Consider the following 20964-nt stretch of genomic DNA (forward strand, 5'->3'; position numbering starts at 1 on the left):
CCCTCTCAGCCCCACCCACCTCACAGGGTGTCTGTTATGGGGGGAGAAGGTATAGGAGATTGTAAGCTGCTCTGAGTCTCTGATTCAGAGAGAAGGGCGGGGTATAAATCTGAAATTCTTCTTCTTCTAAATCCTCCTCCTCCTCTTGGATTGCTAATCTTAGTACAGCCACTTGATGGAGTGAATCTGTTCTTCAATCAAGGCTGAAGGCCTTCTAGCTATTCCTCCTGCTCCAAACAGAAGAAAAACTTTGGCCAGAGAAAGAGACAGATATTCAGAGGACTTCCAAACCAAACAGGTCTACTTCACTCCGTCTCTCTTCATTAGGAGAGACTCCAGTAGATTAACACTGGGAAGGTTGAACCAAACCAGAGTTTTAGTTCTGCAAAGGATACATCCACCTTTGTCAAAGTTCAGGAGTTCTCTTTAAAAGGCCGTCTTGTCCTAGTTGCCCTGACCTGGATGGCTCAGGCTAGCCTGATCTTGTCAGCTCTCAGAATCTAAAAAGGATCAGCCCTGGTTAGTACTGGGATGGGAGACGGCCAAGGAAGACAGAGGTTGCTATGAAGAGACAGGCAATGGCAAACCACTACATCTCTTGCCTTGGAAAATGCGCAGGGCCTTTTTTGTAGAAAAAGCCCAGCAGGAACTCATTTGCATATTAGGCCACACCCCCTGACATCACCATTGTTTCACACAGGACTTTTTTTTGTAGGAAAAGCCCAGCAGGGGCTCATTTACATATTAGGGCAACACCCCTGACACCAAGCCAGCGGGGACTGCGTTCCTGTTTTTTTTAAAAGCCCTGGAAATGCAACAGGGTTGCCATAATTTGGCCACAGTTTGCACTTTCCACACTTTTTTGGAGGGGTGGGGGGTTTACAACCCTCTGCTTGCACATGGATTACTAGGTGTGGTTGCCAGGACCTAGTCATCCATGTGCAGGCAGAGGGTTGTAACCCCCCCCCCCCCCAAAAAAAATCCTCTATGACATCATAATGAACCCTGAATTGCAAATCTTAGTACAGTCACTTGGAGTCTTGAAGCTATTCTTCATCAAGTATGAAGGCCTTCTCACTGTTCTTCCCACTCAGGGGCAGCACTAGACTGCATGGCACCCGAGGCAAGGCTAAATTCTGGCACTGATAGTCACAGTGGCACTCAGTGCACTGATAACGTCACTGAGTCACATGGTGGGCGTCCAATTTGATGCCCCCAGAAGACTGGCGCCCTAGGCAATCACCTAGATTGCTTAGTGGCAAGGCTGGTCCCACTCCCACCCCAAACATAAGAACATAAGAGAAGTCACGTTGGATCAGGCCAATGGCCCATCCAGTCCAACACTCTGTGTCACACAGTGGCCAAAAACAAACAAACAAAAAAATCCAAGTGCCATCAAGAGGTTCCCAAGTGGGGTTAGAAGCTCTTTAGCTTTGCCCCCCCCCTCCTCCCAAGCACCAAGAATACAGATCATCACTGCCCCAGTCAGAGAGTTCCAACAATACGCTGTGGCTAATAGCCATTGATGGACCTCTGCTCCATATGTTGATCCAATCCCCTCTTTGAGCTGGCTATGCTTGTAGCTGCCACCACCTCCTGTGGCAGTGAATTCCACGTGTTAATCACCCTTTGGGTGAAGAAGTACCGTACTTCCTTTGATCCATTTTAACCTGTCTGCTCAGCAATTTCATTGAATGCCCACGAGTTCTTATTTCTCCCTTTCTCACAATACAAGAACTCATGGGCATTCAATGAAATTCAATGAAACAAGAGAAAAGCTTTGCCCAGAGAAGAAGATTGCCATTCAGAGTACTTCCAAACCAAGCAGATGTTCAGCATAAAACATGGTAGAAGACAAGGCAGGGCACCCAGAAATCATACTGTAACGGAGGTGATACAGCAGAAAATGAATGTGAAGAGTGAAAGAGCGAAAGAGAAGCACAAAAATATATTATTTCATGATGTTCCTGTTTGATGGGATGTTCTTGGGGGAGGGGACAGCCTTCTCTTTAAGGAACTCCCACATTTCCACTGGTATGTGCTGTCGATATCTGCACTAGCAGTTAATTAGCTGCCTTCCCATGTCACTGAGCAAAGAATTCAGTGAAAGCTGAAACCATTTTTCCTTCTCTATCGCTCTCAAAAGCAGAAAGACAGCTCAGTTATTGTGCTCCACTCCACCCTTTCCTTAGCCCACTGGGCCCTGTTTCCCTTGCAGAGCCCGAAAGCAGAAATTCTGGCTTTTAGACGCAGCCCAGCAACCTTGCTCCGTCCTACATTCTGTTCCCAAGAGATCCAGCTCAGTGTGCCTTAACTAGCTAGATTCTCTTTCACCTTCAAGACATGAGCTGGGAAAAAACACAGAAGTGCCAGTTTGTTCCTGTAGAGCTACCAGGAAACTAGAATCCATTTTAAGAACATAAGAGAACATGAGAGAAGCCATGTTGGATCAGGCCAGTGGCCCATCCAGTCCAACACTCTGTGTCACACAGTGGCCAGAGAAACCAGGTGCCATCAGGAGGTCCATTAGTGGGGCCTGGAAACTAGAAACCCTCCCACTGTTGCCCACCCCCCCACCCCCAGCACCAGGAATACAGAGCATCACTACCCCAGACAGAGAGTTCCATCTATACCCTGTGGCTAATAGCCACTGATGGACCTCTGCTCCATATGTGGATCCAGTCCCCTCTTGAAGCCATTGTAACCGCCGCCACCTCCTGTGGCAGTGAATTCCGTGTGTCAATCACCCTTTGGGTGAAGAAATTCTTCCTTTTATCCATTCTAACCGTACTGCTCAGCAATTTAATTGAGCGAGCTCAGCAATTTCATTGGATTTTGTTCAACTACACAACAACCTAGAGTTTGTGACATCACCAGGAGCCATGGAAATAAGGTTTTGATGTCATCATAATGCAGTTGCAAGGAGTAGAGATATTATCCAGTCCACCAGAGATAACCTGTACGATGAACACAAATGGCTGCCTTGTCAAATGCCACAGCCTCTGCGTCAGTGAGAGGGGTGCGTCGCCCCAGACTCACCCTGCTTGCTGGTGACTCAGAGAAGAGAGGCGTTTCTCCTCAGCAGGTAAGTTCTGCAGGTTAATTCCTGCAGGATTGCTTATATAACCAATTAAGGGGGGTGGAGAGTCTGGTGCCATTAATATGGATGAAGTTAGGGTCAATTAGGTGGAGTGGCTAGCATATTAGAAAAGGTTGCCAACCTCCAGTGAGTGGCTGCAGATCTCCTGGAATTCTGACTGATCTCCAGGCGGTGGCAGCAGAAGAGGAGATTGGGCTTATACCCTGTCCTTCATTTGGAATCTCAGAACGGCTTACAATCACCTTCTCTTCCTCTCCCCAAAACAGACACCCTGTGGGGTAGATGGGGCTGAGAGAGCTCCGAGAGAACTGTGACTGACCCAAGGTCACCCAGCAGCTGCATGTGGAGGAGTGGAGAATCAAACATAGTTCTCCTGATTAGAGCCTGCAGCTCTTAATCTCTACATCAAACTGGCTCGGTTCCCCTGGAGAAAGCAGCTGTTTTGGAAGGGGGGCTCTGTGGCATTATAGCCTGCTGAGCTCTCTCCCTCCCCAAACTCTGCCTTCCTGACAGTCACCCCCCTCAAATCTCTAAGTATTTCCCAGCTCAGAGCTGGCAACTCTCATATCACACAAGGAGAGCCAGCTTCAAATCCCAGTTCATCTGTCTTGTATATCTTTCTGCTGGATCTTAAATAGGACTGATGAATAAAGTTCTTATGTGAACTCAGCCTGCAATAACCTTAACATTTCCCATCTCAGGCTGTCCCAGCACTAGATAACAAGAAAAACAAGAGAGGCCAGAGCCATTCCAATAGTACTGTTCATTGCTCTCAGAAGAGGCCAGAGTGGATATTACAGTCCAATGACCCAACGATGGCTGCTTTGGAAGGTGGATTCTATTTCATGCAGGGGTGGAATTCTAGCAGGAGATCCTTTGCATATTAGGCCACACTAGGCTTCCCAATCCCCAGGTCCCAGCGGGGGATCCCCTGGTTTTACAGGCTTCCCCTTGCCTCCAGCCAGCTGGCTGGCAGGGGGAAGCCACGCCCCCACAGCTACCAGTACCTCTAGATCTCCCACAGGTTAAGAAACCTGCAAACATGTCCCATTTTAAAATGCCTCTTTGTGTGTGTGTGCCCCTTTAAAGTTGAACAGGAAGCAGGAAGTACTTCATGGGGAAGGGTCAGAAGCAGAGCCTCTGTTTGTTTTGCTTTCCTTTCACAGCAAGTGACAGTGCGTGTGTGTGAGAGAGAGCAGCTTAGCCCCTATAATTGTCAGATGTCGTTGTGGAGGAACCAGACCCAGTGAGAGAGAGAGAGAGAGTACTTTTCAGAAGCCTTTGTAGGGGAGGCAGTAATTGTGTGTGTCTGTCTCTGTGCTTACTTTGCATTGTTTTCAGAGTCTTTGTATGGGAGCCTGTTTATGGGATAGAGGAAAACTCCACCTCTCTCTCATTTGTTTGCCTGTGTTAGGCTGAAGAACAGCAGTTCCTGTGAGTAAAGTCCCAGTGAGATCACAAAAATGTGAGCTTGCAAAATCTGTGCATTTTGGCTGCTTTTTGTGTGTTTACACTTTCATTTACTAGAATTGCAGCTATTGGGGGATGAGGAAATGCACTGCTGTATTCTTATGCATTTATTTTGAAAATGGGAAAGTCTGGCTCCGCCCCAAAGTCTCCTGGCTCCACCCCCAAAGTCTCCAGATATTTTCTGAATTAGACTTGGCAACCCTAGGCCACACACCCCTGATGTAGCCAATCCTCCAAGAGCTTACAGGGCTCTTTTTTTGTAACCTCTTGGAGGATTGGCTACATCAGGGATGTGTGGCCTAATATGCAAAGGAGCTCCTGCTAGAATTCCACCCCTGATTTCCTGATACCTCTTTGAAGTCCCTCCCGTCTAGAAAACTGTGCCTTCCATCCCCAAAATCTCCAGCTATCTCCCAGCCTGAAGCTGGCAACCCTACCCTACTTGAATCCCTGACATGAAAACAGCAACTGCTACTGTCTGAAAACGGTGTGTACGCTGCTAAATCACAATGCTGCAATACTGTCGTAAAGCTGCTTGAGCCCAGGGCTTGGGCACAAGGCACTCTACCAGAAAGCCCACTGCTGAAACAAGCCATTGAAGGAGACAAAATGGAAAGCAAGGCATTATAGCAGAGGTGACCAAATTGTGGCTTGGGAGCCACATGTGACTCTTTCACACATATTGTGGAGCTCTTGAAGTCCCCACCGCCATGTTGGCCAGCTTGGAGGAGGGATTTCTCTCTGCAGATAACTTCTCCAAGCCAAACCAGCTGTGGTTCTCAGCCTTTGTTATGGTGACCCACCAGTGCAAATAAACTTGGAATGGCGACTTATCATAATTTACAAGATTATGCATGGGACAGAGAAGGTAGAGAAAGAAGAAACTTTCCCCCTTCCTCACAATACCAGAACACATGGGCACTCAATGAAATTGCTGAGCAGTCGGGTTAGAATGGATAAAAGGAAGTACTTCTTCACCCAAAGGGGGATGAACGCATGGATTTCACTGCCACAGGAAGTGGTGGCGGCTACAAGCATAGACAACTTCAAGAGGGGATTGGATAAACATATGGAGCAGAGGCTTATCCTGCATTGAACAGGGCGTTGGGCTAGGTGGCCTATAAGACCCCTTCCAACTCTGTGATTCTTTGTTTCCAAAACTAATATGGAAGATCCTGTTTCCAGGGTTAGATCTCAGTTTCCAATATGAAATATGGAAGATCCTGTTTCCAGGGTTAGATCTCAGTTTCCAAAATATGAAAGAAAGCAACAGATAGGGCGGGGGCAACTATTGGGGAGGGCTGGCCGTGACCCACCTTCAGAGGCTCCATGAGTCGAACACTGAGAAACACTGTCCTAGATTATAGGGGATGGGGATAAGGCTTTCCAGGGCTTTTTGTGTAGAAAAAGGCCAGCAGGGACTTATTTGCATATTAGGCCACACACCCCGACACCACCATTGTTTCACACAGGACTTTGTTGTAGAAAAAGCCCAGCAGTGACTCATTTGCATATCAAGCTGCACCCCCTGACGCCACCATTGTTTCACCCACAGCTTTGTTGTAGAGAAATCCCAACAAGAACTCATTTGCATATTAGGCCACACCCCCTGATGCCACCATTGTTTCACACAGAGCTTTGTTGTAGAAAAAGCCCAGCAGGGACTCATTTGAATATTAAGCCACACCCCCGACCCAAAGCCAGTGGAATTGTGTTCCCGTGCGTTCCCGCTCATAAAAAAGGCCCTGAGGCTTTCCTGTTTGTTTCTTTCCCTCTGCAATTCCTTGACTCCTATTTTGTTCTACTACTTCAGACCAACACGGCTGACTACTTGGATCTGACTTCATGAGTTCCTAGTTTGTCGTATTTCCCCCAGGAATGTTCACTGATGCCACTTCCGAGCAATGTTGATGGGAGCGTTTGTGCACGATATTTTGCCAAATGAGCCGTGGGGAACCTCATGGAAGCCACGATGCAGAAAACCAAAAGCATGTAACCTTTGAGATGCTCCTTTGTAGCAGACGGGAGTGTGAGCTTGGCCAACCGGACCCTTTTTGTTTTGATTGCTGACTTTGCCAGCCGTGATCAAAGCTTGGGGAGGGGGAGATAAAGCTCCTGCGTCCTCTTCCCCAGCTCAGGGCTTGACACAGTGCCCAGCAGCAGAATGTGAAGGGGGTCGGAGGGCTGGTTAATCATTCCAAAACATGGGAAGGGGGAGCCGTCAGCAGGGGCCTTTCCCAGCTTGCTAAAGTATCGAAGGGAATGCAGGCAGGGCAAAACCCTCTGCTGACGTTCCTTTCCTTGGACGTGAACTTGCAGTCCGCTGGCTGCACGTACCAGGGAGTGTGCAGGTCCCTGCAGTGTACCTGGCATGTGCATTCACAATCTCGTGTGGATTTTTCAGACTTCACTTTGCATTAGGATTGCCAAATCCAGTTCAAGAAATATCTGGGGACTTTGGGGGTGGAGCCAGGAAACACTGGGGTGGAGCCAGGAGCCTGCCTCGGCGAGGAGGGCGGGGTATAAATAAAATTATTATTATTATTATTATTATTAGGTTGTGACAAGCAGAATTGAACTCCAAGGGGAGTTCTGGCCATCACATTTAAAGGGACTGCACACCTTTAAAATGCCTTCCCTCCATTGGAAATAATGAAGGATAGGGGCCCCTTCTTTTGGGGCTCATAGAAATGGGCCCACTGATCCAATCCTTTTGAAACTTGGAGGGTATTTTGGGGAGAGGCACTGGATGCTATGTTGAAAAGCTGGTGCCCCTATCTAAAAAAAAAGCCCCCCGTAGCCCCAGATACTCACAGATCAATTCTCCATTATACCCTGTGGGAATTGGTCTCCATAGGGAATAATGGAGTGCTCAGCAGACATTTTCCTCCCCCCCCCCAGTTTCTGATGATCCTGAAGTGGGGGAAGGGCCTCCAAACTGGGGGATCCCCTGCCCCCACTTTGGGATTGGCAGCCCTACTTTGCATGAATGGTAGCTGCAACTGTATGGGAAAATCCTAGGGTTAACAGGTTCATCTTAGCAACTGACAGGGGATGGGGGGGGCGGGGAAGCCAGGCTTTTTTGGTAGAAAAAGTCCAGCAGGAACATATTTGTATATTAAGGCACCCCTCCTGATGTCACCATTGTTCCACACAGGGCTTTTTTGTGGAAAAAGCTCAGCAGGAACTCATTTGCCTATTAGGCCACACCCCCTGACATCAAGCCCGCTGGAACTTTGTTCCTGTGCATTCCTGCTAAAAAAAAAAAAAAGCCCGGGGGGGGGGGTAGGAGAAAGAGAAAGGCCCAGGACATGTTGTCAGTGTTGCACAGGAAGTGACACCATCACACTGTGACACTGCTCTGACACTCTGGTATTTGGGCAAAAACTCCATGGTAAAAATGACTTGTGTCATAGAGGTTTTGTCCAAATACCGGAGTGTCTCCCAAAAGTCACTGGCATGATGATGTTACTTAGAAGAAGAAGATATTGGATTTATATCCTGCCCTTCTCTCTGAATCTCAGAGTCTCAGGCTGATTTCCCACTCACCTTACGCCGCTCTGATGTTTCTCTTTTCAGTGGGGCTTCCTTTTGATTTCACACCATCTGCCCTGGGGCCGCAGCTCCCGTCAGCTTTTTTGTGCAGCAAACAGAAACCGTTAAAAACCAGTTTCTGTTTGCTGCGTGAAAATGCTGATGGGAGCGGGACAGATAGTGTGAAATCGGAAGGAAGCCCCGCTGAAAAAAGGAATGTCAGAGCAGCGTAAGGTGAGTGGGAAATCGTGTCTCAGAGTGGTCACAATCTTCTTACCTTCCTCCGCCCCACAACAGACACCCTGTGAGGTGGGTGGGGCTGAGGGAGCTCTCCCAGAAGCTGCCCTTCAAGGACAACTCCTGCAATAGCTATGGCTGACCCAAGGCCATCCCGGCAGGTGCATGTGGAGGAGTGGGGAATCAAACCTGGTTCTCCCAGATAAGAGTCTATGCACTTAACCACAAACCCAACTGGCTCTCTCAGTGTGATGCTGTCAACATGGCCTAGGCTTTTGTCTTTCTCCTGATATGTCCCCCCACAAGCAAGCTGACTGGTATTGGAGAGACAGGGCCTGGCTGTGCAGACCCCTGCCTCCATCGGGAGGGCGGATTCTGGCGACCCTAAATGAATCTACATGCTGCCCAAATCACACAAGGTAGAGTCTGCATAGACTGCACTCCGGATATTCCAGGCTGAATTTCGATAACTTGGATTCAGGCTGAATCTCTCCCTGACGCAGCTGCCTTTACCCTTGCAGGATTTCATATTTGGGTTTGCAGACATCAGTGATAGTTACCCATAGTAGAAATCTCCTATTACCCATAGTACCCATAGTAGAAATCTCCTATTGCACTGTGCGATGTGATTCATTAAAAAAAGGGAGATCTGCTACTATTAACTGAAAGCACAATTGCTACAATATATGCCAGTATCCATCAGCTGTATCTAGTGACTGTATCTAGTATTCAGTGACTCTATAACTGTTATCTAATTCAGTGACTCTCTAACTATTATCCCAAGATAATGCATGGGATGGAGAAAGTAGAGAAATAAATCCTTTTCTCCCTTTCTCACAATACAAGAACTCGTGGGCATTCGATGAAATTGCTGAGCAGACAGGTTAAAACGGATAAAAGGAAGTACTTCTTCACCCAAAGGGTGATTAACATGTGGAATTCACTGGCACAGGAGGTGGTGGTGGCCACAAGTATAGCCACCTTCAAGAGGGGTTTAGATAAAAATATGGAGCACAGGTCCTCAGTGGCTATTAGCCACAGTGTGTGTGTATATATAAATTTTTTTGCCACTGTGTGACACAGAGTGTTGGACTGGATGTGCCGTTGGCCTGATCCAACATGGCTTCTCTTATGTTCTTAACTGAAGCATGCTAGCCCCAGACTTCAGTTTGCCTTCATGCTTTTGCTGAAAAATGCTGCACTTTTATCCAGAAACTTTTCTGCATTTACATCACCCTAGCAACAAGCATTCTGTTTTCTAGAACACTTTCAGTCCTTCCGCATCAAATCATCTCTTTCAACCTGAACCACTTTTGTATCAACTAATTCTGCCAAATGTATTCCAGACATAATCAGAACAAAAGCTGAAAGACTACATGTGCCATGATGCAACGCAAATTCAAATGGAAACAATCTCCCATGAGAATGACTAAACTATATAAAACTTCATAAAAATTGATAGGACAATATGAGCAAAATATGATTGAGCAAAAAGAAACTATTCAGAAAGCTATGAGTAATGGGAACATCTATGATACAGGGTGTATGTCAAATTATTTTCCTCATGGTGGAAATTAATAACTTTAGATCAGGCAAATCAAATTGCCCCTGTGGAATAAAATCCCCTTGCATTAGCCCTAGATCAGGGCTTAGCTATCTTTTATTATCACAAAGCCAAATGATGTCAAAATTCAGTTCCAATGAGTAACAGAGCGCTGTATAAGAAAGCCAGTTCAAGTAACTAAATCTACACAATTTACTTATTACTGATATCTGACATATTGTACAATATGCCACATTTTCTGCAGCCCAAACACAGGTTGTTGCAAGTTCTTTTTTAGGAAGGCACACACACACACACGAGGTCTCGCAAAAGGAACAAATATACACAGAAACACCCTGCGCAATCATTCCAGCACACTGGCATAAATTTACACATGATTTGCACATCAATTCGAGGTCACTGTTCCCCTCTCATTTCCCTCTCTGGAAAGCATCTTTAAGATGCCCTTTAGTCCCATGAACATCTTTTCCTGCCATTTCTTTCACATGCTGCCTATTCCAACACTGGGCCTACTGCCCGAATATACCTTAAAAGATTTCGTTTTCTTTGTTAAACAGCCCTATATTCTAAATAAACAAGTACTTTGTTCTGAACTGGGACATCTTCACCTCTGAACCTTTGGCAGCTATCTTCTAGTTTCTCACTTGTCCCTTGGAGTACATTGCTGTACTTCCCTTGCTTGGCCTGCTCACTTGGCGATCACAGTAGGGTTGCCAATCCCCAGGTGGGGGCAGGGGATCCCCCGATTTGGAGCCCTTCCCCCCGCTTCAGGGTCATCAGAAAGCGGGGGGAGGGGAAGGAAATGTCTGCTGGGAACTTTATTATTCCCTATGGAGATGTATTCCCATAGAAAATAATAGAGAATTGATCCGCGGGTATCTGGGACTCTGGGTGGGCTGTTTTTTGAGGTAGAGGCACCAAATTTTCAGTACAGCATCTAGTGCCTCTCCCCAAAATACCCCCCAAGTTTCAAAACGATTGGACCAGGGGGTCCAATTCTATGAGCCCCAAAAGAAGGTGCCCCTCTCCTTCATTATTTCCTATGGAAGGATGGCATTGAAAAGGTGTGCCATCCCTTTAAATGTGATGGCCAGAACTCCCTTTGGAGTTCAATTATGCTTGTCACAGCCTTAATCTTGGCTCCACCCCTAATGCCTCCTGGCTCCACCCCCAAAGTCCCCAGATATTTCTTAAATTGGACTTGGCAACCCTAGATCACAGAGAACTTCTGGATCCCTCTCTAGAACAAAGCAGTAGACAAGTGCACCTTTAACACCAACTAAGTCTTATTCAAAATGTAAGCTTTCGTATGCTCTCAAGCAGACTTCATCAGACCTTCCTGAGCATTCAATGGGTGACCTCAAAGTAGTTGTTTTACTGCAAAGGAACTTCAAGAGCAGAATGGAGAGAGAAATTGCTGAATTACAAATTATCATGAAACTTGGAACAAACACCTCCCCAGGACTGAACAGGGATATTGGGTTTTTTTAATCTCATTACATATGCTAAACCAACTCTCTCTGAATATAGCTGTGCATCCACAGTGTTCCAATGTATTTCTCTTTTAGAACAGTGTATCAGAATAATCGGTTTTTGTGTGTTGACATGCTCAAATGAGGGATGTGGACCGTTTGTCTCATTACATATACTAACCCACCTTCCACTATACTTTAATGGGTGAAATAGCATCACATCACCAATCCATCCTTCCTGCCTTACACACTGTCAATAACTTTGGAGCCAGTTTGGTGTACTGATTAAAGTGTGCGGACTCTTATCTGGAAGAACCGGGTTTGATTCCCCACTCCTCCACTCGCAGCTGCTGGGATGGCCTTGAGTCAGCCATAGCTATTGCAGGAGTTGTCCTTGAAAGGGCAACTGCTGTGAGAGCCCTCTCAGCCCCACCCACCTCACAGGGTGTCTGTTGTGGCGGGGGGGGGGGAGAAGATATAGTAGATTGTAAACTGCTCTGAGTCTCTGATTCAGAGAGAAGAGCGGGGTATAAATCTGCCATCATCTTCTTCTTCCATCTCTTCTGGGAAGTAAAGCAGCTGCTAGAGGTGTTCCAACCTATAGCCACTGTTTTGCTATGTAGTCACAGAACCTCGCATAAAAACAACACTATTAGATCTCCCCAGGGCTTTTTTGATAGAAAAAGCCCAGCAGGAACTTATTTGTATATTAGGCCACACCCCCTGACACCAAAAAAGCCCTGGATGGGATGTCCTCTCCATCCCGTTTTTTAAGTAAAGGAAAAGGATGCTTCTGGTCCTCGTGGCCATGAGGGAAAGCTTAGGAATGTCCCCATGCCTTTCCTGTGCTTTCTCATTGTTCCCTAACTAGCCACACATTTCCAATTATTTGAAAGAAAACCAAACTGAAAGAAGTAGAATCAACATTCCCAGATGGGACAAAGGGCAAAAATGTGCTTCATCTGCATAATTTGTTCCATTCACAGAATCTGACCATTCCAGTTTGCAGAGCTGACGTTCATTTCGCTATTCGCCAAAGACAGGTCTCATTGCCCTCGCCAAATCTCAGAGTAGATATTAACATCTTTTCAGAACCCATCCCCATGGCAACACATATATCAGGTCCCTCTTCCTATTGAGGATGATTACTCTTAAGCTTCTTTCCCTGATGAAAGCTTCACAGCCTGAGCAACACCTGTAAAAATTCTCCCAAGCTGCTCAGCGGACTTCTGTCATTTACTTTCACACACTCCTAGGCTCTAAAAGTCCTGCTCCACCAAGCCCACTTATCTGTCTACCTCTGGATTACCCTGCCTCTCCATGACATCAGGGCAATTCTCTCCTGAGTTTGGAGATTCCATTAAAAGCAGGTCAGATGGCTTCATATCTCCACTCTCTGCAGATTCCACAACAATTCAGAACTTTTTCTTTGGCCAGATGTAATGTTATGCCATCTGCAATCCTATAGTGTACAGACCGTATTCAGCTGGATATTGTCCCTGTAAGAAGACTGTAGATTTATACCCTTCCCTTCTCTCTGAATCAGAGTCTCAGAGCAGCTTACAATCTTCTTTAGCTTCTTCCCCCACAACAGACACCCTGTGAGGTGGGTGGGGCTGAGAGAGCTCTCCCAGAAGCTGTCCTTTCAAGGACAACTCCTGTGATAGTTATGGCTAACCTAAGGCCATTCCAGCAGCTGCAAGTGGGGGAGTGAGGAATTAAACCCGGTTCTCCCAGATAAGAGTCCGTGCACTTAACCACTACACCAAACTGGCTCTCAGTAAACTGTTGCATTGAAACAATTTCACCTATCCTTTTCATTGTCTTTTTTAATGCAGAAATTTGTACTAAATATCTAAACCCTGTTTTGGTAAATAAGATAGGATTCTCTGACCCTGTTAAAATATATTTTATCCTGAATGACTCCTCTCCGAATATAACTGAGAAGGTGGCTCTATTTTTCCAATATACCATAAAGCTGCGCTGTGATAACAGATAAAAAGTAAATTTGATGGGATATTTATCCAATTGTAATTCAATAACAATCTATATTTAATGTTCCATCTTGTTCTTTTTATATGCCAATAAAGGATTGATTGATTGACATCACGGCAACTAAGCATGTGGGAGCTGCAACATCAACATCTGTCTACCAGGCTCCATTGTGTCAGTCAGTCAAACCAGACTCCACCCCATCTGAGACACCGGAGAGGACCAGAGGTCTGAGGCAGATTCATATGACAGTCTGGGTTCCAAAAAGGTTTCAGGCCAGGCCTCTCCCAGCTCCAAATGGGCATCTCCCCCTTTAATTTCTAAATGACATCTGATCCCTGAACTTGCCTGTTCTTCCAGGTGGTGTACCCAGAGCTTTTTTTGGTAGGAAAAGTCCAGCAGGAACTCATTTGTATATTAAGCCACACCCCCTGATGGCACCATTTTTCACACAGGGCTTTTTTTTAAATAGCTGGCCGGAACTCATTTGCATATTAGGCCACACCCCCTGGTGTCACTATTGTTTCCCACAGGGCTTTTTTGTAGAAAAAGCAAAGCAGGAACTCATTCACATATTAGGCCACAACCCCTGATGTCACTATTGTTTCACACAGGGCTTTTTTGTAGAAAAAGCAAAGCAGGAACTCATTCACATATTAGGCCACACCCCCTGATGTCACTATTGTTTCACACAGGGCTTTTTTGTAGAAAAAGCAAAGCAGGAACTCATTCACATATTAGGCCACACCCCCTGATATCACCATTGTTTCACACAGGGCTTTTTTGTAGAAAAAGCAAAGCAGGAACTCATTCACATATTAGGTCACACCCCCTGATGTCACTATTGTTTCACATAGGGTTTTTTTGTAGAGAAAGCCCAGCAGGAACTCATTCACATATTAGGCCACACCCCTGACGCCAAGCCAGCTGGAACTGCGTTCCTGTGCATTCCTTCTCAAAAACAAGCCCTGGGCATACCTGTGTTTGAATAGTGGTATCTGTACCTCAGTGCCCTATGTTGCATAATTTACAAGCTCAGGTCCCTTTGCAGATGTAGTCACCACAAATTTTAAGATCCAAAATCCATCAGACAGAAAAGCATATTTTAAAGTCAAAACTACACCTCCTCATCGATGCCGTGCGAGGCCAAACCGTGGAATTATGAACCCAGGATCATCTGTAACTGCGTCGGGTTTAAAGCATTTTGATTATGATCCAAAGCAGAACAGTATGAAGAATCACACACGCTTTTCGCACAGGTTTGGAAGGCAAGCAAGAGTTGTGCCCACAGCACGGTGTTGCTGTTGCACATATCTCCAAAGTGAAAGAATAAGGAAAGGACAATAGACAATGGCCTTGTACCAGCTGTGCCCATTGTACTAGTCTGGCTAGACCTCAAGAGATGTGTAGGCACCGTGGTCATTATTCCACAGCAGCTCGGTTGGTCATGCCTCATACAACCAGCTGCTGAAAATCAATAATGCTAGGATTTCCTGTAGGGGGGAAGCCTGAAACCATCACATTAAAAAGTCAAAAGGTTATCTGGACCAACTACATTGGTATGGTCCTTTTCTTCTCACCGCTCTTCGCAATTATCCAGCTTCGGCCTACTGTCCTGGCCTCACTACCCAGCTATAATACTCGAGCATGGATCCATTTGCCCAACTGGAGGACGAGGCACTTACTTTTCGTAGTCGTGCTTGCAGTACAGCTGCCGGTTGCGGCAGTAGCAGGTGCCCGAGAGCGGCTGCAGGCAAGCGGCGCACTTCACGCAGCCTTCGTGCCACGAGCGCTCGTTGACCCTGAGCAGGAAGCGGTCGGAGATGGGGGTGCTGCAGCCGGCGCAAACCTCCCGCATCTTGGACTCGGAGCCTAGGGGGGAGGGAAGAGCATAACAGGTGACTTGCAAAACGCAAATGGTCTCTGTGGCAGCGGTGAATGGCCTCTCCCTGAATGAGAACTGATCGCCAGACTACAGGAACGAGATCTCCTGGAGAAAATGGCTGCTTTGGAGAGTGGACTTTTTGGGATTACATCTCTCCTGAGCTCCCTCCACAAACCCTGCCCTCCCCCAGGTTTTACCCCCAAATCTCCAGGAATTTCCCAACCTGAAGTGGACAACCCTGGCAAGTCAGAGTTAAGCCACGGTTCGTTCCTGATATGAAACCATAGTTGAACCCAGGGCTTTTTTTGAGCAGGAATGCAGTTCCAGCTGGCTTGGTGTCAGGGTGTGTGGCCTAATGTGCAAATGAGTTCCTGCTGGGCTTTTTCCAACCCCTCCCCCCCAAAAGAAGCCCTGAAGGGATTTGCTAGCTCTTACTTAGGAATGAATGGGTTTTTAGTTTCCCTCATTGGCCCAAAAGTTGAATTCCTTTCCTGTCAAGACAGCCTTGTTAGTGGACTCTATGAGAAGTCAAGTGTGAAACGGATTGAGCCTCTCTGCTCCTTCATTCTGCCTTGAGCCGACCAAATTGCTTTTTGTTTGTTTTTTTAAAAAAGATTAAATTAAGTTATTCTTGGGTAATCAGGCCAGTTGCCCATTAAACCTTGAGGTGTGACTCAGTAATTCATGCCTTAAGCTGTCACCCTGTTTTTGTGGCTGGCTGCTGGGCAAAGAACTGTACCTTATTGACAGGCCTTCAGCTGCATACTGTGGACCTTGGCAACTGGTTCGCTTGGTTGCTTCATAATATAATTTCAAGGCCACACCAGGCAGGAAGCTACTGGCTGTAGTCCAGTTTAGGTTGATGAGTTCTCTTTATTTTGAATTGCCCCCAAAAGCAAACCATTCCCCTTCTTGTTGATATACTGGAGCTGATTGTCCCCCATGTCTAGGGTTGCCAGGTAGGGTTGCCAAGTCCCCTGCATTCTCCAGTGGACGCATGATGCAATGACATCACCTGGAAGTGACGTCATTGCGCCGGCGACATCCTGTGCAGCCGCTCTAGTCATTTCCGGAAAAACTCTATGGTTTCCCCGAGCGCTCTAGCCATTTGGGAGGGAAAAACTCATGGTTCCTATTGTACCATAGAGCTTTCTCTTCCAAATGGCTAGAGTGTCTGGGAAAACCATAGAGTTTTCCTGGAAATGCCTGGAGCGGCCACTGCGCAACATCGCCAGCGCAATGATGTCACTTCTGGGTGATGTCATTGCACCGGTGACGTAGGGGGAGGTTCCCCCCACCGGCCCAATGTGGACCGGCGGGTTGGGAACCTTCCAGGCAGGGGAACCTCCACCCAGACCGGGGGCTTGGCAGCCCTATTGCCAAGTTTGTGTTAGAAGCACCTGGAGACTTTGGGGGAGGATCTGGGAAAGGGCGTAGTTTGGGGAGGGGAGGGGCCTCAGCATGGTACAATGCCACAGAGCCCTCCCTTCAAAGCAGCCATTTTCTCCAGGGAGCTGATCTCTGCCAGCTGGAGATCCGTTGTAAAAGTGGGAGATCTCCAGGCCCCGCCTGGAGGCTGTCAAGGAAATTCATGAAAATTAACTAAATCACAAATTACAATTGATGTAGATTCTATTTCAAAGTACAACATAAATACAAACTGAAACAGTCACTTCATACAAAACTCAGATCAATACATATCTAGTCCATTAATGCAAAGGTTCGTATTCAGTCCATTTTAAATATAAGTCCACCTTTCCACTTCTGATCTTCTTTTCCCTTCTCTTTCGTAGAGCAGAGTGCTCATACAATCGCAGTTCTCAAATAAAGATGATTGAAAGTGTTTCTGCTTACACTAGACATAGTGGACATTATAGAGGGGTCATCTTTTTTTTAAAGAAATCTACATTTCTAATTCATTAAAGAAGAGTATGTCAAAGTGGGAAGCATTTGTTGTTGCACAACACTTATGCCATACCTAGCCCTAATCCTTACTTATTTATTTATTTACAAACACTTTACATGCTGCCTTTTCAGACATACATGCCAGAGGCCGCTCATAAAATAAAACAAGACAAAATCATAAAAAAACATAACATCCATAAAATTAACAACCATTAAAAACCAGCCAATAAACCCCTGAAGCATAAAAGCTTGTAAAAGAAAAAAAAAAGAGCATAAAACATTTGGCACTCAGCGATCCTCTTAACAGTCCTCGGATGAGAAGCCGATTGTAAGCACAATGAAAAAGATCAAACAGCCTAGTTAAAAGGGGGGGGGGGGGACAGAAATCTTCTGGCTTGGTGCCTAAAAGTGAGGAGGAGGAGAAGAAGAAGACTGCAGATTTATACCCCGCCCTTCTCTCTGAATCAGAGACTCAGAGCGGCTTACAATCTCCTGTATCTTCTCCCCTCACAACAGACACCCTTGTGAGGTGGGTGGGGCTGAGAGGGCTCTCACAGCAGCTGCCCTTTCAAGGACAAGCTCCGCCAGAGCTATGACTAACCCAAGGCCATTGCAGCAGGTGCAAGTGGAGGAGTGGGGAATCAGACCCGGTTCTTCTAGGTAAGAGTCCACACACTTAACCACTACACCAGGGAAGTCTCAAAAGACATTCCCCAGTTGAGGTGCCAACACTTATAACTTGAATTAACTGACTAAGATGGGTAGCCATGTTCATCTGTCTCTATCTGTAGAAAAGAAACAGGGTTGCCAGCTTCCAGGTGGGGCCTGGAGATCTCCTGCTTTTACAACTGTTCTCCAGCTGGCAGAGATCAGCTCCCCTGGAGCAGGGCAAGCCCTAAACCGTCTGGCACCCTAGGCAAGGCTAACTTCTGGTGCGCCCCCCTCCTGTACTGGTAATGTCACCGAGTCACATGGGGGGGTCCAATTCGGCACCCCCAGAAGGCCAGCAGCACTGTAGGCGATTGCTTAATTTGCCTAGTGGAAGGGCAGCCCTGTCCTGGAAAAAATGGCTGCTTTGAAGGGTAGATTCTATGGCATGGGTGTCAAACAGGGTGCCCGGGGGCCAAATCAGGCCTCCAGAGGGCTCCTATCAGACCCCTGAACAACTGGCTCTTGTCTGCTTCCCTCTGCATCTCAACTTGCTTTGCCAGGCTTGCTCAATCACACAGGAACTGCAGAGCAAAACTTCAATTTTCTCTATTGGTTGAGGCTCCTCCCTCAGAGCTCCCTTTGCCCAGTTTTCTGGATCCCATGGGAAAAATACAAAGAAAGCACCTTTAAGACCAACAAATGCTAATGTTTTAAGCTTTATTTTAAGTTAAAAAAAATATTTAGTCGTGTTTGTGTCCTATAAAAAGTTTATATTTCTGCTACCTAATATTAAATAGGCACACACATGGCCTGGCCCGACAAGGTCTCATTTATGTCAGATCCGGCCCTCATTACAAATTATTTCGACACCCCTGCTCTATGGTATCGTACCCTGCTGAGGCCTCTCCCCAAACCGTGCCATCTCCCAGATCCAGCCAAAGATTCCAGGTATTTCCCAACAGAAATCTGGCAACCGTAGAACAAGAGTCCAGTGCCCCTTAAAGACTAACAAAATTTGTGGCAGGCTGTAAGCTTTTGTGCATCACTGTTCATTTCATCAGCTGCTTCAGAAGAAGTGAGCAGTGAGTCACGAAAGCTCCTCCCTGGCCACAAATTTTTGTCATTAAGGTAGGACTGCTGAGCCCCCGGTTCAGGCAGGGGTTCTTCCTCCTGAGAGGTTCCCAACCCGTTGGCTCACATTGGGCCGGCAGGGGGAACCTCCCCCAACATCGCCGGCACTATGATGTCACACACAAATTATGTCATCATACCGGCGGTGTCGTGCGCCAGCCACTCTAGGTATTTCTGGGAAAACTTTATGGTTTTCCTGGACACTCTAGCAATTTGGGAGGGAAACTCTATGGTACAATAGAGTTTTCCCAGAAATGCCTGGAGTGGCCGGCACACAATGTTGCTGGTGCAATGACATCACTTGTGTGTGATGTCATCGTGCCATACATGCATAGCGTGCGCAAACAAGTCCCCCACCGGACAACTTGGCAACCCTACTTTAAGGTGCTCTTGGACTCTCGCTTTTTTCCTATAGAACATATGAACATATGAAGCTGCCTTCTAATGAATCAGACCCTCGGTCCATCAAAGTCAGTATTGTCTACTCAGACTGGCAGTGGCTCTCCAGGGTCTCAAGCTGAGGTTTTTCACGCCTATTTGCCTGGACCCTTTTTAGTTGGAGATGCCGGGGATTGAACCTGGGACCTTCTGCTTACCAAGCAGATGCTCTACCACTGAGCCACAGTCCCTCCCCAGAAAACCACTTCACTGAAGGTGAAGGTGAGCTAACAGAAAACCACTTAACTGAAGGTGAAGTCCACTGGATACACACCAGTGCTGTTAACTCTAGTACAAAGTTGTGTGAGCTTTCATTTGGATTATTCAAAGATGCCAGACCCCCTCCCCAAATTGTACATGGGGCTCTAAAGGGAGCAGCTGTACTCAAACGGCCAGAGTGGGTTTTCATTTGGTATGTGAAATATCTAATGAATCTCGACTCCAGCATCGGCTGAGGGAGGGGTGTCGACAGAGAGGAGTCTTTGTCTACGGTGCCTGGCCTTCCAGGGGCAGCTTCCCAGGAAATTAACTTGACTGCATAGTGTTTTGTCTTCTTTCCAATAATAGCTGAGATGTGTTACAGGCTGTGGGATCAACAAGGCGCGAAGAGCCACCGAGGAGGAACCTTCTGGTGTTACAGTTGAGGCTGCTCCAAATGCCGTTTAAATCACGGGTACATTGGGAGAAAATTCAATTCGCCAACTGACTTTGTACGAGTGGGAGAATTTCTCAAGGACATGGAGAGTCCGTAGCAGAGGGCTACTTCTAGTTCCCATGTACATAGTGTTGTGTTGCTTGGATGGAGTGTGTAGCTGTGTTTCTGTCTGGGCTTTTTTTTTTTATTGTAGATCCACCCCTGAGAGCCAGTTTGGTGTAGTGGTTAAGTGCGTGGCCTCTTATCTGGGAGAACTGGGTTTGATTCCCCACTCCTCCACTTGCAGCTGCTGGAATGGCCTTGGGTCAGCCATAGCTCTGGCAGAGGTCGTCCTTGAAAGGGCAGCTGCTGTGAGAGTCCTCTCAGCCCCACCCACCTCACAGGGTGTCTGTTGTGAGGGAGGAAGGTAAAGGAGATTGTGAGCCACTTTGAGACTCTGAGATTCGGAGTGGAGGGTGGAATATAAATCCAGTACCTTCTTCTTCAATGTCCCCAGATGTTTTCCAACACAAACCTGGCAACCCTAAAACAAGAGTTTGGTAGCACCTTAAAGACTAACAAAATTTGAGGTGGGCTGCAAACTTTGGTGAGTCACTGCTAATTTCATCAGCTGCTTCAGAAGAAATGAGCTGTAAGCCACGAAGAAAAATCCCAGTGGGAACTCATCTGCATGTTAAGCCACACCCCCTGACATCACCATTGTTTTACATGGGGGGTTGTAGAAAAAGCTCAGAATGAACTCATTTGCATATCAGGCCACACCCCCTGATGCTAAGCCAGCAGGAATAGCATTCCTGCTTAAAAAAGCCCCCATTTGTGTCCCTGAGCTTTGTTTTATAGCAAGTACGTGGAGTTTGTTTATTTTTAGGAGAAAAAAATCCTAAAGACATATTGATTTCATAATTGATGGATAAAATTAATGAGTCTCAT

General features: G+C 46.7%; 1 protein-coding gene across 2 annotated transcripts in view; it reads right to left on the minus strand.

The window, feature by feature from the left end:
* LOC132581245 (LIM homeobox transcription factor 1-alpha-like) overlaps positions 1–20964 on the minus strand; it is a 126089-nt gene that overhangs the window by 99720 nt on the left and 5405 nt on the right. The window contains exon 2 of one of the 2 annotated variants that reach the window (XM_060252408.1): positions 15055–15292. In XM_060252408.1, the coding sequence (XP_060108391.1) occupies positions 15055–15227 (173 nt within the window). In that variant the 5' untranslated portion in view covers positions 15228–15292. Of the gene's footprint in view, positions 1–15054; positions 15293–20964 lie in introns of those variants that run through there. The other variant, XM_060252407.1, reaches the window with a different exon arrangement.

Source organism: Heteronotia binoei, chromosome 13 (genome assembly GCF_032191835.1).
Source record: "Heteronotia binoei isolate CCM8104 ecotype False Entrance Well chromosome 13, APGP_CSIRO_Hbin_v1, whole genome shotgun sequence".
NCBI classification, from domain to species: domain Eukaryota; kingdom Metazoa; phylum Chordata; class Lepidosauria; order Squamata; family Gekkonidae; genus Heteronotia; species Heteronotia binoei.